Source organism: Ambystoma mexicanum, chromosome 9, assembly GCF_040938575.1.
Source record: "Ambystoma mexicanum isolate Mex_15411 chromosome 9, UKY_AmexF1_1, whole genome shotgun sequence".
NCBI classification, from domain to species: domain Eukaryota; kingdom Metazoa; phylum Chordata; class Amphibia; order Caudata; family Ambystomatidae; genus Ambystoma; species Ambystoma mexicanum.
Window position 1 is genome coordinate 103971756 of NC_090931.1, and position 24779 is coordinate 103996534.

The following is a 24779-nucleotide window of genomic DNA, read 5'->3' on the forward strand; positions in this document are numbered from 1 at the left end:
GTTGAAGTCTGGCGGTCTGGAACGGGAGCCGGTTTATTACTGGCATTTCGTTCAGAGGGCAACATTATGATTTCTCTTGTGATCCAAGTTACTCTATGGACTGGAATTCTTTCATATTTCAAATGCTGGGTTTTCTTCAGACTCATTTATCCAAACGCGTTGAATGTTGCCCTGCGGGCAGCAGAGCCAGCAGTGTACTGATTGACCGAGCAAATTGCCTGGCTCGATGCCAGTGGCAGGAGTTAGCAGGGAGCCTGCGCTTGTGAGACACCAGAAGAGCAAATGTTCAGGACCGTGTGTCCTGTCTGAATTATGCCTTATTCATTGTGCCATCTGTCCAAGAGTGCCACCTAGTTAATCTTTCTTTTCATCAGAGGCCATCTTCCACACTGATTAAGCATCTGAAACAACACGCAATATATACTTTGGACAGAAACTGGCAGATTATGCTCTGACATTTTTAACCCACTGTTCACAGAAACATTGGGTTAAAAAAGTTTTAAAGATTTCTTAAACTAAATCCGAACTTAACACCTGAACCTCTTAGAAGTTTGGGGTGTTCATAAAACACAGAATCAACAGTGCATTTGAGTTGTTCATAGTTTAGCATAAGAAGTTTCACTGTGATGTGTTAACTATTATAGGAAATGGAAGCTGCCTATATCACCACCTGTCCTGCCCTCAGAACTACCTTGCATGCACACCACAATGTCACATGTCTCCCTCATCCAAACATGACCCATTCCTCTAGGTTACTGCTTTTCCTCCCAGTTCATCGTTTGTGTGGTGCGGTGATGTGATAAAGCGTGCAATGGCAGACTGAGCCTGCCATTAAAACCCTGCCACCTATGCTCAGGGTCTGAGTGAATCGAGGGTCCCTTAGAGTGAGTGTCACAGGCAGGGCCTGCTCACTGCCGACAGGTAAAATCTCTATCATCACCCGTGATATGCACATTCGGTTACTAAAGAATCTTTTAGAATTTAAAAACTGGAAATGAATACTTTCCAGAGCACCAGAAATACTCATAAACTTTCAACACAGGCACCCTATGAAACCTTCTTCCTCTCAGTGAGGGACAAAACCGTACCGCTGATTTCATGCTCCCACCAAGATATCATTATCACCAGGTAGCAGAGTTCACCCATAGAACCCCCAAAGCACTTCTGAAGTCTGTTTTCTATGTACATGTCATCAACACAAAAGAGGGTCTTCAGTAGACCGACAACTCTTCCAAAGAGTCTCAGATAAGAATACATCTTTGTAGTTTTGTTTTTTGCTAAATTTCAAAAGGGCCCTTAGCATCCGCATGTGCACAATTTGGGGGGGCTAATGGCAGTGGGGGCGGGTGAATTCAAAAGCGGGTGAGGGCGGAGGGTGGAGAAGCATTCTTGCAGTATGGAATTGTGGTGCACGTGTTCAAGTTAATACAGCCCACATTCAGAGCATCCTGACTGACTGTTTCTCTGCAGTGAGTACTAATGTTCTACATAAGTGGCTTATGCATTGTCATCAAATGTGGTGCATTATAAACAACCTAATAATAATAATAATAATAATAATATTAATAAATGCCTTATCGTACAATGTTGTTTTCAAACTCATGATGCTAGGTTGTTTGCCTGGATGCCCACAGGCTTTGGCGCGATACAAACAAAATAACATAGCATAACATAACATCTGGCTTGAGGACAAAGCACTGAGTAATGTGGGCATGTGATGTAGCCTGATGTTTCTGAGAGTGTTCTGCAGCGCCCCCCTCTGGCTGAAAGAAGCTGCGGGTTTCCCTGGGGCGATGTCATTATCACCCGCTAACCTTCCCTTACTCCTTACTGTATGCCAGCATGGCCTGTGAGCTAAGACCCGCCACAGTTGGTTCTCTGCGCTTCTCCAGGGTGGGATCGCCTGCATGTAACTCTGTGCCGCTGTTTGCTTCTTAGGACAAATGCACTCACCCCGAAGATGTGAAGCTCTGCGCTGTCCTTGTCAAGTCCAATGGGAGCTTCCCAGTAAAGAAGAAGAAAGTGGTAAGTGTTACAATAAAGTGTCCTGCTCACTGGAACCTGGCCTGGCATGCTGTCACTGCATGTTGCAGCCAGCTGAGCACAGCCTGGCACATGTTTCATCATGGAGTAGTGTATTCTATGTTGCTCCTGCTGCCTTATTAAGTTTTCAGATTTCTTGAAGAGTGTATATATTGTGTGAATTGACTGTCTGCCAGCTGTGGGTTATCTCTCAATACACTTGATGTTGAAAACATAACATGAACATTAGGATTCCTGGTGGTTCGAGGTCCCATGACATTTTGAATTTTTCTTGCGAAACTTGGAAAAGGTTTAGGCTCTTCCAGAGGTCACCATTTAGTGCCTTGCAGGGTGGTCAGGTTGTTGCCTCCTGGCACAAGGTCCTACACCAAGTCACAAGACACAAGGTTCTACACTAAGGCACAAGGCACAGGGTCCTACAACGTGCCACACTGCCCTTCGATGGCCTTGCAAGTCCCAACAGGGCACCAACCCCCTCCCCCCACTGGAAAAGTAATTTGCACTAAATGCTCATATACTTTCAATGGAATGTCCCTAAAAAGTGTCCACAGGCACCCCAGGGAAATTCCAATGGAACATTGTTCCGCTCAGTGAGGGACAAAACTGAACCGCTGGTGTCATGGTGCCACTAAGATATCATTATCACCAGGTAGCGGAGTTCCCTCAGGCAGGTTCCTGCAAGGCTTAAAGAGTCAAAACCCAGTTTCAGTGCGTGGATTGCACATATTGTGCCAAATACTGCAAGTCAATATAAATGTCCTTTGAAGCGCTGAGATGGGAGCCTGTCGTTTCCTGTCAATGGGAAAGGAAAAGGTCAGCTGCAGAGGTAGACTGATTACATATTGTTGATTTTCTGTTTCAGTAAGAGAACGCTTGCACAAGGAATTAGGCTATAAGTAGCAACGAAAAGACATTTGTTTCGCCTACAAGATGGTCATACTCTTCAACGGGAGTTAAAAAAAAAACGTCTACAGTAACAAACGCCGCCTAAGTGGGTGCTGTGGTCAGTTTGAATTAACTTTAATACCCAATGGAAGACTTTCAAGGTTTTCCATCGCCCCAATACTGTTCCAAGCTACCTGACTACATGTGGCAAGAACAATTCTAGCATCACTCGAATCACAGCGCTATTGAAATGTTGTTGTGCTATTTTTCGGCAAGTATTGTAATGCTGCACAATTAGGTTTTCAATCACAGTTACTGATTTAATGAACGACACATTTAAAAATATACAATCATTCTAAATGAAAGCTTTTTGGACCGTGAAAGCTTGCTCAGTCTGTAGCATTATAAGTGCAAGCATTATTCTGGACCTCTGTTCACCGGGACAATCAGCAGGGGTGTCGATCCTCCAAGTGCTAGACCTCTTGCTTAGAACCAGGCTTGGACAGTCCCACACAAAGTCAGAGCAACAGGACATGACAACAGGCCAGGAATTACAGAAGGACAAGACATATCCATTTACAAACTGCAAGACTCTATTCAACACCATGGCTGAACTCAAATCCCCACTGTAAACACAGACTAAAATTGCCCCACAGATACCACTAGTGATATAAGTAATTAATTAAATGTTGGGTGGGGGCAGGTGAGATGGACAATGCTGTTCAAATGACTTAATTGTCAGCTAACAGTGTTGTAAAGTTAACCAACCCCGGGGATTCATGTGGCACAAAGAGTACATTGCTCTTTTAGGCTCAGTCCCTACCCTATTGGGCAGTGTAGGGACCTCCTTAGTTTCTGCCAGTGCAGGCGCCCTGCTCCTACTTAGGGGAACATGCACTGGAAAGGTGGGAGCTGCTATGTCTGCAATGTCCATAAACAACCCTGCAGAAACGCAACTCTCCCAACACCCTTGTATTTCTCTCAGGCTAAGAGATCAAGTGAAGGGGTAGTAACGTACACAGATGTAGTAACGTACACATATTCTACATAGATTTAAACTGGGATCTGGTGTTTGGGTGGACGATCTACTGACAGGTGCCTAGAAGGGTCACAAGAACGTTCAACTTACCAAAAATCTTTTTTCTCCTTCAAACATTAATTTACTGCACAAACAGGGCGCTTTGAAACACAATTTCATTATGTATGAATTCCTTACAAATGCACAAAAAAATATTAAACACTAAAATAATGCCCTGATCCTTTCACAAACATAATGCTGCTGCAGTCAAGGATAAGGGTAGAGCTTCCAAAATGATGCAAGTGTATAGATTCTTGGCAGCATAGGCAAAGTGAGGTTTATTGTGCACTGACAGACCATTGCGAGGCGCAACACTAAACTGGCAAGCAGGGAACACACCAGGAAACAGACCTTTCCTGCTAATCCGCAGCCTACTGGAAACCCTCTTGGTCAAAATATGGACTGTGTCAATTCTCCTGCCGTCCAGGAAGGAGCTCAAAATCCACCTATTCAGGGAATTACAAGAGGTGGTGTAGCATCTGGTGCTCTTAGGAATGCCCCCCCTGCAGTAGGCGACATGCAAGCCACTATAAGCCATCACCACTCTTTCCACTGGCCTCTGTTAACCCTACATCATGTATGCAGGTGCTGGAGTGTTTCTTGCACCTTTCCGCCTCTGCTTACTTGTCAGAATGCAGCATCTGGCTACAACCCTTGTTTTGAAACAAAATGTTCCAGAGCACTCTTCCTACTGCAGTGTTATTCTCGCCCTAATCTAAGGAAGAGTTTTAGGTCACCTGAAAACTGATGAGTATTTTTGTTTTAGTCATTGTTAGCCAAGATTTCAATATCTTTATTATGCAAATGAACCATATCAAAAGAAGCATGCGATAGCAGCCATTATTGAAAAATCTAAACGAGATCTTATATTTCCTATTACCAGTGAGAGCCACACAAAACGCCAGAAGGGGATTCGAGTTCGAAAGGGAGTTACTAGAGAGGAACATCCACGTGGCAAACAGGTGACCAACCCCCGTCCGCAACTTGGAAACGGGGGAGGAGGGACAATCAAGTACAATCGACTACATGTTTGCTACAGAAGAGCTGTTAGCGAAATTGACCTCTCTACAAGTGCTATCTACGGACCTGAGTGACCATAATCTCCTGGAGCTCGAATGCCTAGACTGGGCGTCAAAAAATTCACCAACGTGTTACCACCAACAAGGCCATCATTATGTGGTGACCCCGGGAGGAAACCGCTTACGTATTAATAGAAGAGACATGTCTTCTATAACATCTTCGTTGACGGCCTTAAACTCAGAATCACCACGCTCCAGAGGGGGCATATATACATATCCAGAGTTTCTACTGGGCTTCAGAGAGAAGACCCTGAGCTTCAAGAGGCCTGTTTTTACACCAAGGCATGCATTCAACGAGCAAATCGCTGAAAATAAAGAGCGGTAAACAGGTTGGGAAGACAGGTGAAAAAACATAAAACGGCCCAAAACCTAACCCTACTCAAAAAAGTCAAAAACAACTTTAAGAACTGGTTATCTCATCACAAACAACAAGTTATCCAGCAAGACGGCGAAAGAATGCTGAAGCTTGCCATTAAGAAAAACACAGTGGGTGTGTGGAAACTAATAAACGACCTGAACACCCCGGAGGATTTCTAAAATAATGAACTCAGTGTCTTCGCAGGTGTGGGAGGCCTTCCTTAACAGTCTATACGAGTCCAATGGGGGTGGGGGCAAATTGGGCCACACATTTCTTCAGAAGTTCCTTGGGACTTTCAATTTGACAGTCAAGATATAATTGATCTCATAAAAAATTCAAATGCCTCGTGGGCGGCAGGGTCTGATGGCCTGACAAACAAAATCTTGAAAAAAGATCCTGTCAGATGGGCGTCATTCATGTTGAAATAATTTGAGACTATCAAGAGGGTGAAAAAGATTCCAGCATCCTGGACTAAGTCCATCGTGGTTCCCATCTTCAAGAAGGGTGATAGGTCTAATCCTTGTAATTATAGGCCATTTACCCTTCTTGTCGTGGTGGGCAAGATAATTAGAGCAATTATCTTGAAGCACTTGAATGCATGGAGTCTGGCGTCTCACCACCAGGACCAGTGGCAGGCCCTGAGAGAACCCATATAAGCTCTGCACAGTGGAACTACATTAAAAATTCGACTGGACAGAAGGGGCACATTGTCTAACGAAATTGCCTCTGGAAATGGGCTGAAACAGGGCTGTCGTTTGGCACCAGGTGTCTTTTGTAGATTTATATCTGACATGGCAGAGGTATACAACAAGATGCTTCCCGGCAAAGATAGTGGGAAATTCAGTGGGCTGTCCACTATTTGCAGACAACCTGCTCCTTCCAGACCAAACTGAAATCGGACTGCAGAGACAGTTGGTGGACGTGTCCTCCTACTTTCAAAATAACGCCCTAAAGATCAACGCAAAGAAATCCAAAATCTGATCTTAGGAGGCAGCAGCAGGGCAAGGAAGTTGGTTCCTGAATGGGGAGCAAATACCAGTTGTTACATCGATGGTGTACCTGGGAATAACCCTAAATGACAGTATGAATGACGTTCCTGGTATACACCATCTGAGAAGCAAAGCTAAAAATGTGGCCTCGCAAGCTCTGCTGATCAAACAGCGCTACTGTACATTTTCCATGTTGCCACTACTAGACTTCTACAAGATGAAAGTCTCACTGATACTGACATATGCTGCAGATGCCAACCTCTTCATCAGTCCAACACTTTGGCCTAGCCTGGAAGGCCTCTTTTGGAAGAGGGTCTTGTCACTCACAAACTCGTTGTCAATAGAACGGGTACAGAGAGAACTGGGCCTAACATCCCTGTACACTCAAATGGAATGGAAATTAATCTCCCTCTTTGAGAAATGCCTCCAACCACCAGGTGTCAGTGGATTTACGATTATCAAGGAGGCCATTGAAGGGAAACGGTTCCCGTCCTAAACAATTGGCAAGAGACGTGTTCTTCCATATTGTCTAATATTGCTCACTCGGAAAAATCACTAATTGAAAATCTGATTGGGGTAAAGTGAAAACTATTGGACCTGGACTGGATTTTGACTAAGCAAAAAGTGAGAACCTACAAAGCGTTTGTAGAAGAACCAAACAAACACTACAAAAAAGGAACAGTTCTGCCGTTCCTTGAGAGGTTTCCTTTGCAGTTGGAGAGACAAAACTTTCTAACACTTCGTTTGAACCTCTATCCCACGAGGGAGGTCACAGAAGGAGAATAAAGGCCCGGGAAAAGAGAACTCTGAATTGTTGGATTTGTGGCAACAGCATTGAAACTTTGAAACACCTAGTACTGCTGTGCGAGCCCTTAACTTCTACAAGAGATAAGCTCTTGGGAAGATTCCTTGGGGTAATTAAATACAAAAACGCAGGAGGAGTGGTGGGGTACTCTAAGATGGGGAGGGAGGCATTCCATGACATTGGCATTGTTACAGTTTGTGAGGGAGATTTTCGCTACCTTGAATGAAAAGGACAATCCGTGACTTGGACTGAATTCAATCTATGAACTCGGCCCTTTGAGTTGAGGGGTGTTTTGTATTTTTGTTCGGGAGAAATTCATGTGTTGTATTAAGTTATCTTGCATCTAAGGTTTAAATTTAAACCACGTGATGTGTAATAATATATATATATATATATATATATATATTTCCTATTTAAAACATTCCTTAGAAAAAAGGCATGAACCCCTTACTTTGATCCATATTGAGCCGCTCTCTGGCTCACAGAGTACTGCTCACCCTCTGAAGCGAACAGTGATTGGAAGGGATTTTAGCTAAGCCAGTGTCTAAGGGTATACTGGTTCTGGCAAAAAAGGTAACTGCACAAATTAAATGCTTCTTTAAGTTTGAGCACTTGAAACCAGTGAATTTTATAGTGTCAAAATTGCCTGCAATTGGAGTTGCTGGTAACTGCATACAAACATGGTGAGCGGGCACCATGCCCCAAAGTGTGGCACGCACAACTTTATCGGCCCCCACAAAGATCCGAATACTGTTCCGATCTAAACCGTGTCTTGTTCAACATCTCTTCTCCAGAGGAGGTTATAGAGAGCTAGTCCTGGGGGTAGGAACAATGTCAACACGGTTAGGCTTGTGTCTGGGCGGCTACTGCGGAACGAATATACTAGGCAGATGTCTTGGGCACTACCAGAAGGGCTCTGCCAACTTCACCCAAATGCTCCTACTAGCTATACATCCAGCTAGGATGCCAAGGAGGGGTACCCAGAGTTATGAGTGATAGCGTAGCGGAAATGCTGAGACCACCATCGAGTTGAAGGAGACCCCTCTCATCTCTGCCCCCAATTGAATAATGACCTCATTCTCAAATTGGGAATTCCTTGTGATGTATCCTTATCGTTCCCACCTCTAATCCAAGTGCCGTGATTGCAAAATGGCCGCTCCATTGATGTCAGCTCTCGTCCAGTCCGTGCACCTAATTTATATTTCATGTGTTTATTACTTGAGCTGGGCAATGACTTAAGGCAGAGAGACAGAGGAAAACAGAAACTTGAATATTTTCAATAATTTGAAATGAGGCTCGAGAGTAAGCACAGATGCAGCATGCATTTCCATTTGCACTGTTGATGCGTTCTACCTGCCCTCATCGTGGCACCTCTGTCTCTCTCTCTCTTTTTCTCTCTCTTTTTCGCTCTCTCTCTTCTCTCTCTCACACACACACACGTTTATATTAAACACATGCATACACACAGACCCCTCGATATATTTTCAGATTTTAAAAGTAAACTACAATTGTTGTCACAGATGCGAGTCTTCTCATATGTGTTGAATACATATTTTTCTGATATTTCCATCACTATGTTCTCTATGGTTCCTCACTATGTGGCCCTCCAGATGTTTTGGACTACAACTTCCAGGATCCTTCTCCACCGACTCTCCTGGCTAGGGCTGATGGGAGTTGAAGTTCCAAACATCAGAAGGGCGACGTCATCAGTAAACAAGGCATCTATTTCAAGCTTCACAAGTCTTGGCAGTTTCTGACTGGAGTGAGGCATTAGCCAGGCTATTTGATTCATGTGTAGATTGTGTGTTCCCTGTGACGAAGTGGAGGGTCCTGACTTGGTGTCACCAGTTATCTGAGAAACAACAACAAATAATTATTTGAATTAGACTAGATGGTGTGTCATCATGTAAAGGGGAGATCAAGTCAGGACTTCTGGTGATGGCCACGACCTGCTATTATTGGCCCACCGCTCCTCCTGGCCAGCTTCATCTCTCGCATCCATATCTGTGAGGTTTCCTGATTGCACTGTCTAAGCATGGTACACAAGCACAGTAGAGAGTTCTGATCACTTGCCTCAATACTTGTTTTTATTTACCTGGCTTTATGATTGGCTATTTGATCCTCGTCCAGGAGGCCGCGAACCACCCGGAGGAGATGGAAATGGAGATGTTGTCAAGCACCACGCCGCCGGAGAAGGGCAAGAGCAAGGAGACCTCTCCTGAGAAACAGCAGCTCGCAGTGCCAGCTAGCTCGAACCCGTGCAACATCACCAGCCCTCCCTTGCCCGCAGACAGTCCAGTGAAGGCTGAGAACAACGGGCATGCCCACGACAACCCAAAGACTGCAAAAGCCTTTGAGATCCAGGCGATGCCCAACGGCAAAACGAGGACCTCACTCAAGACCTTGAGCAAGAGGAAGCTCTCGCAGCAGAAAGAGAAGAAGGCCACCCAGATGTTGGCCATCGTGCTCGGTAAGACCATCCTATCCAGTTTGTCTTGCCAATGAGAAGAAATATATTTCACACTCTCAGATAAACAAATACTAGGCAAATCCACATTTCCCCTATTGCACCTATTGCAGGTGTCTGTAACCTCTGGATCACCAGATGTTTTTGACAACTCCCATCAGCCCTAGTCTTCAAAGCAAATGCCGAGGGATCATGGGAATTGAAGTACAAAACATCTGGCGACCCAAACGTTGAAACCCCTGCCTTATTGTTTAAGCCAAGAGAAAGAAAGATTTTTGATGTGTGCTAAGGGTGCTGAACCCATGACAGAACCACATTACCACATGTGAGTAAAAGAAAGCAATGGTCATTTGAATATAAAAACATGCAGGCATTAAAATGCAATTCCTAAGGGGCAGACGTCCAAAGGTGGCAGAAAAAGCGAACATGTTTGTGTACGGCAGGGGCCTGCCACCTGCGACTCTCCAGATGTTTTGGACTGTATTCTGGCTAGGGCTGATGGAGTGTAATCAAAAACAACTGGAGAGACAAAGGCTGCATAGGGACAACTATGACCCATTGCAGCAACCAAGAAGGATATGGTAGGGAACAGCTGGGCAAGTGTTGCCACATAAATACATTATGCGGTATAGAGAAATTGCTGTCTCTCCTTAAGTTCGACCAGTAATAAAATCGAAGCATGGCCAGAGTCAGTATTTCCCTCTTGCTGTGGTTCTAATGACAATTGTGTACACTGGCCATTCTTTAGTTTAGGGGAATGGAGTAGTGATGCTTACAGGAGAGTCTCCTCTAGAAAACCTTTCTGCATGCAAATAGTTTGGGTGAAAGTCAACAAAAGCACGATCACCATCACACGCCATCCTCAAGCAGCAAAGGGCCACTTAGCCAGAAAAACATAAATAAGCCCCTGGATTTGGTAATCATCCCATCACAGACATCTTTGATAATCCTCTCCTAAGGCAACAGACATCTCTGGGCTGGAAGTAATCACTCGCTGGCTCCAGGTGAAAGAATGGGCGTGAGCTGCATGCAAGTTGGCAAAGATGGCCACCAAAGTCACCGGGATGTAAGGCTATCTGGCAGACCGCCTGGAAACATTTGCCAATGCACTGAGGCAAGAGGACATGTTATTAAACGCAGGATTAGAATGGGTGTGTGTCTAGTCCAGACGCGTACTTGATTTCTGAGCCAACAGAAGCAACGGCAGGTGCCCGAGTGAAGCTTCCTACTGATATAACGTCAAATACACGTGTTTGCATTCTGCTGCCATGCACACATTCCCTGGGCATGACACCACGTGTAACATTGCAATGTGCATACATTGGCGATAAGACATTTCTGCCCACGTATGATGCTAATCAATTGGCCCAATGCAGTACACCTGCCTTCTGTGATGTTTGTTTCCCTCCACAATACCCAGGTGTCAATAAAATGTGCCCCTCCAGATGTTTTGCGCTAAAAATCACACCAGCCCTAGCCAGCACAGCCAAAAGCGAAGGATCATGGAAGTTGTCCTTCAAAGCATTTGGAGAGCTGCAGCTTGGAGACCCAGCTTTAGAAGGTAGGAATATCAGAAACCAGTGCCCGTAAAAAGACTGCACTTCCTGTCACGCTCCTTTTTGTGGCATGCACATAGGCATTGCACCGCCTACCACCCCTGGCCCTAAATTGATTTCAATATACTTGGAGATCATCATCTTCGGCCCCGTTTGCACCCAAAGGGTGCCCACACTATTGGGGACTATGGAGATGAACCCTCAAAGGAACGCAAAATGGGGCAGTCCATCAAACGTTGCAATTGATTACTCTACGTTGGTTTTTGCACTACAATAGTGACTACATGGAAATCCAAAGTGATGTAATGCTAGCTTGCCTTGTGTGTTGAAGTATGTATCACCTTCTGAAGGTGACTACAATGGCCTCTCTACCATTTGTGTAATATCCCGTACACTGAAACCAAAAGCCTTATAAGACATATCCAGCTGCGTGCAATCTACTGTCTGTGCTAACAATATTTGGTTAAACCCCACTGTTGATGGGAGTCCCTCAAGTAACTTGTCATTTTTCATTTGCAGGTTGACTTTTCTAATGTCTAGAGCGTGCCATTGGAAGGTCAGTTCTTTGCTTCACAAGGGATGTGTTCTTACTCCTGGTCTCCAGACATCATCATTCACGTTCGCTCACTTACTCCAGAGACATGCCGCTTTACCAGTGAGACAGCAGGGTGACCAGCATGAGGACATGCTGAAGGCTTATGTAGGTCCATCTGCTGCTTCACTAGTTAGGCACCTCACAAGCACCACCTCGTCATGCTACGCCTGGACGACTCGTTACTCATTCTCCTAGCCCGCCATCTTGATTATTCACCTTACCCCCTTCCAACCACCACTACTCCTTCTCGAAAACTCTGCACATAACCTCTGCTTGAATTAGAAACTGCTTCCTGGATAGTTTCTGCAGCAATGATGTGTATCTCTTCATTAATGACAGATACATTTACCCAATTCTCAATAGGCTGTACACCACAATATGGGGAAAACTAAAGAATGAATCTGTTTCCACTAAAACAGCTAATGTTAGGTATACCTACTCTGTGAGTCATTTTCACATATTGATGGGTCATGGACCCCATTGGGAATTTAGACAATTATCTGTATTTGCGGATCACTTGAGACTCCCCAATCCAACTGCAATTGTGTGCTGGCATATTGAAGTGAGCCAGCATCCAATGACCAAACTGGCACAGTATTTCTTTTATGTCTAGCACAGGGCAGTGAGCATGTTGTGGTCTGAAAACACCTTTACAATGATCTTTTCCAATATGTTACAAATATAGTTCCTTACAAAATGTATAACATATAAATCCAAGAAATTACCCTAAAACCTCATACAGTGCTTAGTTTCCTGAAATAAAAGAACTGTTAAAATCCTACAAAATAAAATAAAACATTGAAAACACATACTACTTTTTCCTATCTCAAGGAGCGCCATAGAGTAAAACAATATTGTACATAAATTCATCAAGAGTGGCCACATTCTTTTAAAACCCTCACAGTAGCGAGACCCATAGAGCGGATCGAGCCCCCATAATGGAGAGCCATACATTATCCGCATCTACTTCCGCCAGGTTGCGCACAGAACTTGCCAGATAACAAAATCTGTTGAGGCAATAAACTGGGCATGAGGCCACTCTACCTTTTAAGTCTTAAGTGATATTCAGATCTCTACAATATCTGCAGAATGATAAATTCCTCGACAGGCTATTACGCGCACAAAAGATCGCATTAGTATTTATTACATTTATGCGAGCACGCATATAAATGTTATGAAGGCTCGATCTGGAAATGTCCACACATAAGGCTCTTGTATACCCGCTCTCTTGTTCACTACTCTTACCCTGGCATACAATGCATATGTACCTATGATTGGGTCTATTTGACATAAAACATGTGACCTAATCACATTTGATTGAATTCATTTGACTTTTTTTGGTCTAAAATGCAGGGGAGACCTCCCGCAACCCACCCCATCTCTCCCTGACATAATCCATACCCTTACCCACCCACATATATATATGTATATATATATATTTTGGTTAAAGTTGACCAAAACAAAGGTAACCAAAATTCGATCAAATGTTTTAGGTCAAATGTTTTTAGGTCAAATATGCTAATACCGTACCTATAGCGTTCATGTGACGATCCAATCATGTTGAATCACCATTTGTTCAACTCTTTCTGGATTTAATAATAACGCATCTATGGATACATCTAAATCCTGACCATTTGTTATGCAGAAATCAGCGCAATCGCGCACAGGCCAACCATCACAAGCCGCGGCTGCCTTACCAATATAAGCATAAATAGTATCAGAAGGGGAGCATAGCAATTTCCTGTATAAGGCTGGCCGTTTCCATACTATCTGGCTCTGCAATGACTGAATGCCTAACTCATACATTGCGGAAGAAAGTACAGAAACTTTTTCCAAATTAGCGACTCATAAATAGCCAGCTCCTCGGCCGGCCATGTTGGTAGTACCTCCAACCCAAAAAGAAACTTGGGCACCACCTTCCCTTTATAAAACCTTACCAGAGGAGTTAGTGAGAACTTTCCAAATTTCCTGTCTTTTGTCTTCATTTGTGCCACCATCAAAGCAGCTTTTTTCCTCCTCCAATCCCTATAGAAGCATTTACATGGGTGAGCTAAAGAAGGAACTCCTAAACACAATATATTATCTGCCACTTCCAACCGTTCCCCCTAATACACCAAGCAAACCTACACTTCTTTGCCTTCGTGCAAAATGTTCTTATTTTTGTCTAGGGTTTGACTTTTAGTTTACCGATACTCATAAAATCTACAAAAGCTCTAAGCAAGTGCTGTAGTCAAATTGGGGTTTTATTTTAAATAATAAAATCGTTTACATAAGCTAACCATGTTAATGTCATTTCCCCAGTTTGGGATTAATAAAATCAGCGCTTCGTAGGGGTTCAGCAATGCCAGACACATTTAAATTATAAAGGTTGCGTGTTGCCTCAACCCATTACAAGTCCCGATTCCCCTTGTCATGGTACCCTCTTTCTTCAACCTTAGCTGAACTGAAGTATTAGTGTGGGATACACAAATATCCACAGTAAAACTGGGGGTAAACCCCATTCATGCAGTTTCTTACATAACAAGTTCCCGTCCACTAAGTCGCACGTCACTGAGAGATCTAAAGAGGCCGCATAAGGAGGGGCCCTATTGCCTACACAGGAAAGGCTCTGTACACAGGCCATAAGAAAGCCATTACAGTCCACTCCAATGTTCCTCCTAAAGCCTCTTTCCTTTTCCAGTTCTTCCAATGTTCCTAAAATAATCATGGGAAATAGCTTACTCTCCGCATCAATCAGTGTTATTGGACAATAGATAAGAGGTGAGGCCCAGGCCCCCTTTTTATGTATTGGAATTCTACACGCCTTTTTCAAAGAATCTGGGCTCTTTTTACTCTGAACAACATCCTTAACAGTATATATAGGATACTTGCCCAGATCACTGGGGCTTGTTTAAATATTTTATTAGATAATTGATTAGGACCGTCCGCCATGGAATAGCTCCCCTTCCAAATCACTCTTTGAATATCGTCCACACAAAATTCCAAAAGTGACCTCAAGTTCATATCAATGAGAGATTCCCCAGACTCGATCGTTTCCTAACCATACACATTTCTAAAATGTTCAACCCACTTCTCCTCCTAGATTGTATTAGTTCGAACCTCTGACTGCTTAATTTCCGGGGAGTTAACTATACTCCAAAAATTGACATTATTTTTTATCAATTATTTCCAACATCACCTTTCCATTTTTCTGAAAAACGAGGTGTTTATGGGACTTACTCCAGTTACGTAATCTTTGTTTTTCTTTTTCAACTACAGAATATTTTTCCATTGCACCTTGATCACTTTTATTTATGTCACCGATCCTTTTCCTACTCAGCTTCTTTTGTTCTTGTACCAAAACGTCATACTGGTGATTGACAATATTACCTTGAGAATGATTTAATGGTTGTAAAATATGTACATTACAGTACAACACAACATTATCAATATCTTTCAAGGAGTACAATTGTTGTTTCTCTTCAAGGGTTGACATCATGAAAGTATGTTTAACCTCTTCCTTGAACAAAGCAATATTAATTTCATTCCATCTAATTCGATTTTTTTGACAATTGACAATTACAGAACTTGTGAGACGCTTTTCCTTACACACCTCTCTCCCCCTAAATCTTGCAATGAGCATATTGTGGTCACTAAGTGATGTTTCCTTAAAACAAAATTCCACACAGACCTCAAGCATTTCTTTAGAGACATTGATATAATCAATAACTGACGCCACCATGTGGCCTCTTCTGAATCCAGGACGTGTCCTTCCAGCATGTCATTAAGCATAAACTACCCCCAATCCCTGGCAAGTTCCCTCATAGCATCCCTCGACTAAATTTGTAGGAACCCTCTAGACAAGCATTCCCACCCATCAATGTCTGGATGGATCCCTGATCATCACCACAATATGCATTAAGATCTCCAACAACCACACCCAGACCTCCTGGCCAGTTTGCATATAAATCATAAAGGATTATGGCAAGGGATTCCAGGAAGTCTTTAAAAATACTGTGAGTATGTATCCAATATATGTTTACCACCAGCAAAAAAAGGATAATGCCATCTTTAATGCCCTTTACAATTACAGCCAAAAGGCCTCTTCTAATATCTATATGCTTCACAGTAGATAGGCCCACATCATTGTGTACGGCTATTAACAAACCACCAGAAGCTGGCCATGAGGTCCCTTCAGAGCAGGTTGAAATAGTATTTGGAAGCCATCAAGTGCAGGGAAACTTGCCAGCCAGACCTCCTGCAGCAAGAGTACATCATTGGAGTGTAAGAATTTACAAAACTCCCCATTATTCATTGAGTGTCAATTATCCTGCATCTTCCATGACAAACAGCTAAAACAACTCCAGTGTTTAAAGACATATGGGGTCATTCCGAGTATGGTGGTAGCCATGGAGAAATTAGCTCCGTGGCTGCCTCCCATACCGGTACCGACTCCGGTATTGCTCAATGGGGACTTACCAGTGCATTCTGACCCTGGAGGGACCGGTAAGTCCCCATAGGGCTCAATAGGAATGGGGAGGGTGCAAATAATGGGCTTGCGAATGACAAGCCCGTTATTTGCGCCCTGGTCCCCTAAAGGGACCCGTAAGGGACGTGTGGTCCAACCAAACGTCCCTTACGGGTCCCGATAAGGGACCTCAGAATCGGGCGGTTGGGGATTACCGGCACCAGTCTCCTTACCGGTGCCCGGTATCCCCTACCGCCCGACTCGGAATGACCCCCATACTTTCAGTTCCTTCTACTGTTCAATAGATTCCTTCAAAGTTAAGGCTGACTCCCTCCACCTGCCCCCATTCATTTAGGAATCTTCCCCTTATTGCTCTCTTTAGTTTCTAACACTGTTTCAACTCCTCTCTTGCACCCTATCTTAATTGGGTTTCAATGGGCCTCATTATGAGTCAGGCGTTAAGGGGTTAACGGCGCCGTAAACGGCGCCGACCCTTAACGCCTGATTCCGAGGTCCCTTTGCGCCATGGTGAGTTTAACGCCTGCTTTTTGCAGGCGTTAAAATCCATGGCGCTAAGGGACCATGGAGTTAATTACGCCACCGTAATTTACGGTGGCGTAATTAGCGCCTTCCCCACTCCCATTATGCCCTATGGGGCAAAAATGGGAATGGGGAAGGGTAAAATGGGAAATGGGGATTTACCACCCCACTCACCTTGGAATGGGGTGGTAAATCCGCCATCCACCATTGTGTAAACGTAGTTTACACCATGGTGGTAAGGGTACGACCCAGGCGGTAACTTACCGCCTGGGTCGTAATGAGGCCCAATATCTCCTTCTCCAATTCTTCCTTATTCTTATCCTTAGATAGTCCTTGCTCCATATACGGGTCAACATCATACCCGAGCTGTTGGAGACAATGTACTTCCTTTAAAAGGGCCTCATATACGATCCTAGAGGTTCTGTCTAAGGTAACACAGTCACCCCTCTTAGGATCGACAAACTCTATCACTCCTATGTCATTAGATGTGATTAACCTAAGGTTCGGAATTTCATAAAAGAGGGCCAGCACTCGGAACCTATTCAAAATCCCCAGACCTCCCTTCTCAAAAAGATACTCAACAACAATGTATCCATTCCTTGTGTGCCCTTATTTTCTCTGCCCCCTCCTATGTCCCCACACCTCACCCCCTGAATTCTGTCAGTCTCTGAGGGACCTTATTTTCTAGGCCAACCACCTGGACAGGTCTCCCCTTCCTAATCCCCCCTCCTAGCAAACCCTTCCCTCTCCCCTTAGCATGCATAACATTTCCTTCATCCAGTATTTTTATCCTTGAGAAATGTTCCCCATGGCGATTCTTATAGCTCTTCAGTGTACAAGTTTGAATTTCTACGTTTCATTTATTATTTACCCCAATGATATTGAGCTGGTTACCCCCAGATGGAAACATATCCTTCATTTGTCTCCCATTCCACTTTTCAATTTTCTGTTCCTGCCCATTCCCTATTTTGCTCTTTAGATTACTTTTCATTCTGAATTGGGGAAGAGGTCATTTGTTCGGAGAGTAGGGCCAGTTCATTTTCTGACACGTCTCCTGCTACCAGAATGGAGATGGCCGTATCATCCCAGAACGGGCCTCCACATTCTTCTTCCAGTTGGATGAGCTCTTTCTCTTTCTCCAAATAACTTTTAGTCAACTCTTTTCCTTCAATGCATTTCCTTTACTCCCCTCCTCATTTTTTCCCCTCACTGGGTGATTGCTCTGCATCTTTTCCAAAACAAAATATTTGCATAAATTCCCGCATGATCTCTTCTCGCCTTTCTTTAAGTGTTGATACTTTTTTTCCCCTTGCTTCACTTGCAATTGGCCATGAGTTTTCGAGGGGCTACTTTTATTATCCTCCGACTCAAACATTTGCTCCTTTTTGAAAATAGAAAAATGTTTTTTCTCACCCATCAAGTCTTCTATCATCATTTTGGGATTCCCTTGGATTTACGATGGGATTACTAATTGCAACTTTATGTCCTCTTTCGCATTGCCATTTCTTTTCCCATCTTTCGAAATACGATCAGATAATACAGAGATATCTAGATTGCTCGTTTAACTCATCACTCCTATTGTTGTACAGCTGCTTCATCATATAAAAACTGAGTAAAGGTCCTCCCAAGAAGGGAATTTTTTTACCAATTTCATATTCGGACTCATTTGATACATTCGTGCTTGAACCTCTAATTATGTCTTCATCCTCAGGGAAGATCGGTGAGGCACTCAGAAATGGAAGGCCAATCTTATTGACATTTGGTTTGGATGACACCACTTCCCTACCTTCTTTATTGATTTTGCCCACAATTTGGTTTTCAATCGATAACGGGAACAAACCAGCTTCACTGTCCTGCAGGCTAATAGGCACACTACTATCCCCTTTCTGCAACAACAGAAGATGATCTTCAATTTCTGTTTGGGCAGACTTTGTCTTATGCTCTCTTTGAGAGGACATGTTTCCAGAAGTACCTTGAGGTGAGGGAGGCAGAGGCGTATTAAGCGTCTTCAGATCAGGCATGCTCATGTTTTAAAAGTCACAACAGACAAAGCTGACAAGCTCCCGTCAACCAGAAGGGAATGGTAGCTCCACTATAGGTAGCTCCACTATATTACCATAAAACAAGCTTACCCCTTTTGGCTGCAAGCTTTCCTTCAGGTGCCTCCGACTACCACGATTAATCCCCTAGAGCACCAGGATTCACGCCGCCAATCTGGTATGCCAACATTCGCGGAGTACACTCTGATGTTCTTACTGTGGAGCTGTCGGACTGTGGTCGCGCGACTTAAAAAGTTCAAAAGAGCAGCACATGCGCCAATCTTCCCACCCCATAATTCCAACTTAAGTCACTATCAGTTTCTTTTTTCTCTTGTTGACTTCGCAGCCATCCTCCTTCAATCCTTGCTCCAAACTCCGATTCCCAGCATTCCTTCCACCAGAGGAGGCCTGCAATTCAAGCCGCACTGGCTTGTCTGCTGCTCCCGACAGCAGGCTCCCTTGCTGACTGGGGTGCTGCTACTCCAGTCTCGTCCTTCGCATTGAGGCTTTCCAAAGCAGTAAGAGAAAAAAAATGCTCCAGTGTAACCAAGAGGGTGGAATACATCAAAATGAACCAGGATAACCTGGACTAAAAACCAGGCCAAAGTCTTCCGCTCCTTCACGGTTCCCCAAGGGGATCTGAGGGAACTCCCTGCTACTACTGGTGCTTGGGAGTCAAGCGTTTGCAAATGCTAGCATGACCCAGCTTCAGCAGCTCCGCCTTCACCGGAACTTTCCATGTGCTACAAGCACTGCAGGAACTGCCCGCTACTGCTGCCGCTTGGGAGTCAAGCGTTTGCAAATGCTAGCATGACCCAGCTTCAGCAGCTCCGCCTTCACCGGAACTTTCCAATGTGCTCCATGCACCGCAGCAACTGCCCGCCAGTGCTGCCACTGGAGAGCATGTTGGATTTAAGACTTCCACAACCTGAAATAGACAGAAAAAATTGTTCTGATTACATGGGAGATTTTTTTATTTTAATACAAAAAACGTGCCCAACTGCCTTCTGAGCAATTCTACTCCCTACTCACACTAGGCATTTTATATTTCTATACTTAAGGTGGGTCATGAAAAAGTCTCTTGTAATTATTCGAGCCAAATCTCCTAAAATGTTTGCTGAGTCGAGGAACCTAAAATCCCCCCAAAATGTGTGTGATTTGGCGTTTCACTAAAAAAGTTGACCTGGCCAAGAAACAGCATTAGTGCATGTAAAAATCACTTAAATGCACATGTATAACTTCAAGACATACATCTATGTTGACTATGTAACACAGTCCTTGCTGCAGGGATGCACGAGAATGGGCCTTGATTGTCCCAACATGTTTTTCAAAGTTTCTTAAGAAATTATGGAAAATGTACATCACAAACATCACAACACCACAATCATCTCAAAGCATGCTCCCTCTGCCTTCTATGCTCCAATCCAAGGAGCCTGCGTGGAAATGCCATGGAATGTAGATGCCACGTGGTGGCGTTGACACCTTCCTAGGTACTAGGTGACAGAATCTGTTTGGAAGTGACTAGTCCATGCCTCTATTAGGGATTAATGGAGAGCAGTGGTGGTCTTCATCCAAACCATTTAAGCAGCACTCAAGTGGGGGATGTTCAAAATTCTGATACTTGCACACACGCCAGACACTCAGGTTTTGGATGTAAGGCCCTTTCCTATGTTCATTAGATATCTAATTAGCTTTGAAATGTTATTTTCTCTGTGCTTCTTGCTCATGCAGCAAATGTCTTGGCAACTGCCTGAGTTGTAGCTGAGCCTTCTGATGGAATTGCCAGCCGCTTCATAGAAGACTTTTTCAACTGTATTCTCTTTCCTCTAAGCCTAAATGGAAGCCGCAGCGGCATGATGGCAGTCTCGCTTGCAACTTGTAGAAAATGATCCAGTAGCATTGCAGGCTCCTGTTTCAGAAAGCACCAATAGGGGAAGAGCAAATGGCGATTGATTGAGTGAATGGGCCAGGGAGACATCAAGAAATGCTGTGACTGTTAACTTCACCCTGCTCAGCTTAGATCCAGGGTCTGTCAAATTAGGTTCTCTGCATATTGTAGACTACAGCTCCCATGACTCCTCACCATTGACTGTGCTGGTGAGGCCTGATGAGGCTTGTAGTCCAAAACGAAGGGCCAGCGGAAGGTTGCAGACTTCCGGCTTCAGTGCTACTGGCAGAGCCCTCCCATGAAGATGGCAAACGGCACGTGGTCATCCAGACATTTTAACGAATTATGGTGCTGACATCTAAACATGCAGGCTCTTGAATGCACATCTTTGAAGAGTATCGTCTTTATTTTTATAAAAGATTTTAGGAATAATTTTTTCAGTTCGGAGAGAAACCAGAGTAAATCCATTTTATAAATAGCATACTGATACAATTGTCTGAATTGCAGGATATTTTAAGTGCCTTGCAATCTTGATGTATACACCATTTGTCAATCAATTGTTTCAGACAAGGCACCTAAAAAGGGCGCCTCTTTTGATGATAGTATCTTTTGCATTTTTTCTTTTATGAAAAACGGACCACAATTCGACAGAATATTTAATAGAAAAAGTATTTAGATGATTTGGACTATGACTCCCATGACCCCTTATCATTGACTATGCTGGTTAGGTCTGATGGAAGTTGTAGTCCAAAACCACTGAATAGCCAAAGGTTCCAGATCCCTTAGCTGTGTGAAAACCAAAGAGTACTTGCTAAGCAAGTTCAGTCAAATGTAAAGTACATTAAGATAATCTTTGGACAGCACCAGGCGCCATCAACCTTCAATAGCATTCGGCTGTGCTTCAGAGCGCCTCCATTGGCTCATTATATTTATATTTTTAAAGGTTCTTTTTAAGCCAAGTGATGGGTGTCACTTCAGTGGGGTGGGTTGGCATTATGGTGATATTATCTACATTATGAATAAATGAAAAATGAAGGAAAGGTGCCAAAAGTTGCCACTATTACATTGCCCACCAAAGAATGTTGTTTTCTTGTGTGTCAACGATACAACTGAATGCACAGCACTGCTCACCGCCTTTAGGGACCAGATAGATTTGTAATTTAACCGCTCCTTTCTCTATCCCCCAGGTGTGTTCATTATTTGCTGGCTGCCGTTCTTCATCACCCACATCCTGAACATGCACTGCGACTGCATGATACCGCCCGCCTTATACAGCGCGTTCACCTGGCTGGGCTACGTCAACAGTGCCGTCAACCCCATCATTTATACCACCTTCAACATTGAGTTCAGGAAGGCCTTCATCAAGATCCTCCACTGCTAACGCGTGACGCGATATTTACAAAATGGAGTTCACTCTGCCCGCCAACCCCTTCCTACGCATTGGCGCCATTCACTACTGGTTGTCATCACTCAAAATGGATGCCTGATTTTAAATGTGAAGGAAGGCGGACATGTGGGCACTGGAAAGAGGGGGTACTGTGTCCACACAGACAAGAGAATGTGGGCATTGAGATGCCTCTGAAGAGAGTGAAAAGTGCTAATCGTACACTGTGCTGAAGGACCAATAAAAGTTAAGGCACTCTAATTGAAAAAGTAGCCGGCTGCCGAGCAAGACGCGCCCTGTCATCATCCAATGAGTCTCATGGCCTTTACTCTCAACATAGCTGCAATTTGGCACATTCACCAAAGACGCTACATTTCCACTTTGAATTCGCAGTGGGCATGAGAAAGACATGGCCCAAAAGCCATCTTTCACAACAATACACAAGCCAGCTTGGTCTCTTCATTTGGGGCAGCAGATGGTTCACTGGCACTTCTAAGTGTCCAGTAACAAAAGACAACTGAGGACAAAAGGACCTGTTTAAGTTCAGTGTCTAGGGCAAGAGATATCAATAACAAGAATAAATAAAGAGGAACTGAGCAGAAGCCCTGGTGCAAAACATATATAACTTGTCTTGCATGTACATGTCACAGCCAATAGGCTCCAATTTCTAAGCCATGGTCATTGCTGGTGAATAGAAATGTACTGTCGAAGCTCATGCCCATTTCTAATGTCTTGTTGGGTGCAACCAAAACCAAAATATGCATTGACTAATGGTGTCATCAAGCTGGCAGGAAGAAGGAAGCACCAAGAAAGCCAAGGCTCTGCCCTACCATGATTAATGTAGTTTAAATCAGGCGCACTTTGTCACTACACCATGTTGTTGATGTAACACAAATTATCTTTATTTTTCACCGTTCAAATTGTGGTGGCACAAGCAATTATTTAATGAGGGTTGTGCAGTAACCATGTACAGTACAGGATAGGGACGCCGAAGGAAATTAACTTGAGCCCCCCTGCTCAGGTGAAGGTTTTCAATCATGATATGGGAGTTTGACATATTAAGACAGTCAGGAATGCACTCAAGTAGGAGGGGGCTTGAATGTAAGGAAAAGAAACAGAAGGACTTCAGGCAGGGAAATATGTGATGCAAAAGTGAAATGCAAGCGCGGTGCCAGAGACAAAGGCCAATGTGGCCATGTGGCCATGTGGCCATGTGGCCAAGTGGCCATGTGGCCATGTGGCTCTGTGAAAGGACGTTTGAGGGTAAACCGCCTTCTTATCTGGAGTTGGATGAAGTTTTGAAGGGTTACAAATCTTCAGAGTGGTTCAACTTTTGCAAAGTCCTATTGGGCTAACATAAAAAATCTCAGAACTAAATCTCAGAGTGTATGTGCTGCACGGTGGCCAAGTGGCCAAGTGAAAGGGGGTTCAAAGGTCATGAAAATGCGTTTTGGTGTTGTATGAGGTTTTGAAGAGTCAAACATCTTTGGGGTGGTTGACCTTTTGCAAAGTCATATTGGGCTGACATCAAAACTTTAGACGAAATCTCAGAGTTTTTATGCTGCCTGGTCGAAGGACTATGTGGCCTGGTGGTTCAGTGAAAGTACCTCTGAAGGCAAAGAAACATTTTTCTGAAGTTGGGTGAAGTTTTGAAGAGTCAAGCATCTTTGGGGTGGTTCACCTTTTGCAAAGTCATATTGGGCTAACATCAAAAAAAACTCTAGACGAAATCTCAAAGTTTTCATACAACAAGTAATTAAATAGCTGTAGGTTAGATGTCCAGAGGAAGGGAGTGAAGACAAGGGCACAGAAGCTTTCAAGTTCTAAGCACAGTCCACTAATGGTTCCCCATCAGCCATTATGTCCCAATGGACCCAATGCGCAACGAGTATGTTACGTATACTGGTTAGGAGGGCACTGTGCCACCAGGAAGGGGGTGAAAGGGTTAATGCTGAACCATTCTGAAAGAAGAGCGGTAAATATATTTGCCGCAGAGGCTCAGCGTAACCTGTTCTTAAATTACTTTTTTTATTTCTTTTTAGCAACAAAAAAAATACATGCGTGTACATATGAATGCATATTTTTGGTTCACACGATGACAATAAAACAGTATTTACAAATATCCCAACGTGGTCTGAAGAGCAGTTTGTAAAGGGATGCGGTGCGGTCCTCAACACCCCCCCGCCCCCCGCCTCTCTGCATGTTAGTTAACACATGGATTAACTTACAGTGGAGGCCGCCATTCAGAATGGCTTGGTTCTCAACTTTCAGGCCTGCAATGAACTGAACCCATTAAACCACTGAAAGGTGTTGGTGGCAAGGGAACAGTAAGCTTACACTTGGAATTTAAAGTATCACCACAAGCAGATACCTTCTTGCCACTCTAGAGGTGTTTCCCCTGCATGTTGCTGGAATGCTTTCCCTTGCCAATCCATCTACCTGAGATTGAAACAGTTATTTCGTGTTCTTCCATTACTTTTTAGTCTCTCTCGCTCACTTTATTTTCCTCCATCTTTTTAGTTTTTCATGTAGTCTTTTCCCTTTTTTTCTTACCCTATGTTAAATGAGAGACAAACCGATCAATCGATAGGTAAACAGATACATAGAAAGATATATCAGAGGGCCT

General features: G+C 43.8%; 1 protein-coding gene across 1 annotated transcript in view; it reads left to right on the plus strand.

Annotated features, from left to right (window-relative positions):
* DRD2 (dopamine receptor D2) overlaps window positions 1-24268 on the plus strand; it is a 947704-nt gene extending 923436 nt beyond the window's left edge. The window contains exons 7-9 of the mRNA XM_069614238.1: window positions 1939-2025; window positions 9368-9707; window positions 21957-24268. Coding sequence (XP_069470339.1) covers window positions 1939-2025; window positions 9368-9707; window positions 21957-22150 — 621 coding nt within the window. The 3' untranslated portion in view covers window positions 22151-24268. The remainder of the gene's footprint in view (window positions 1-1938; window positions 2026-9367; window positions 9708-21956) is intronic.
* The last annotated feature ends 511 nt before the right edge of the window (window positions 24269-24779 follow it).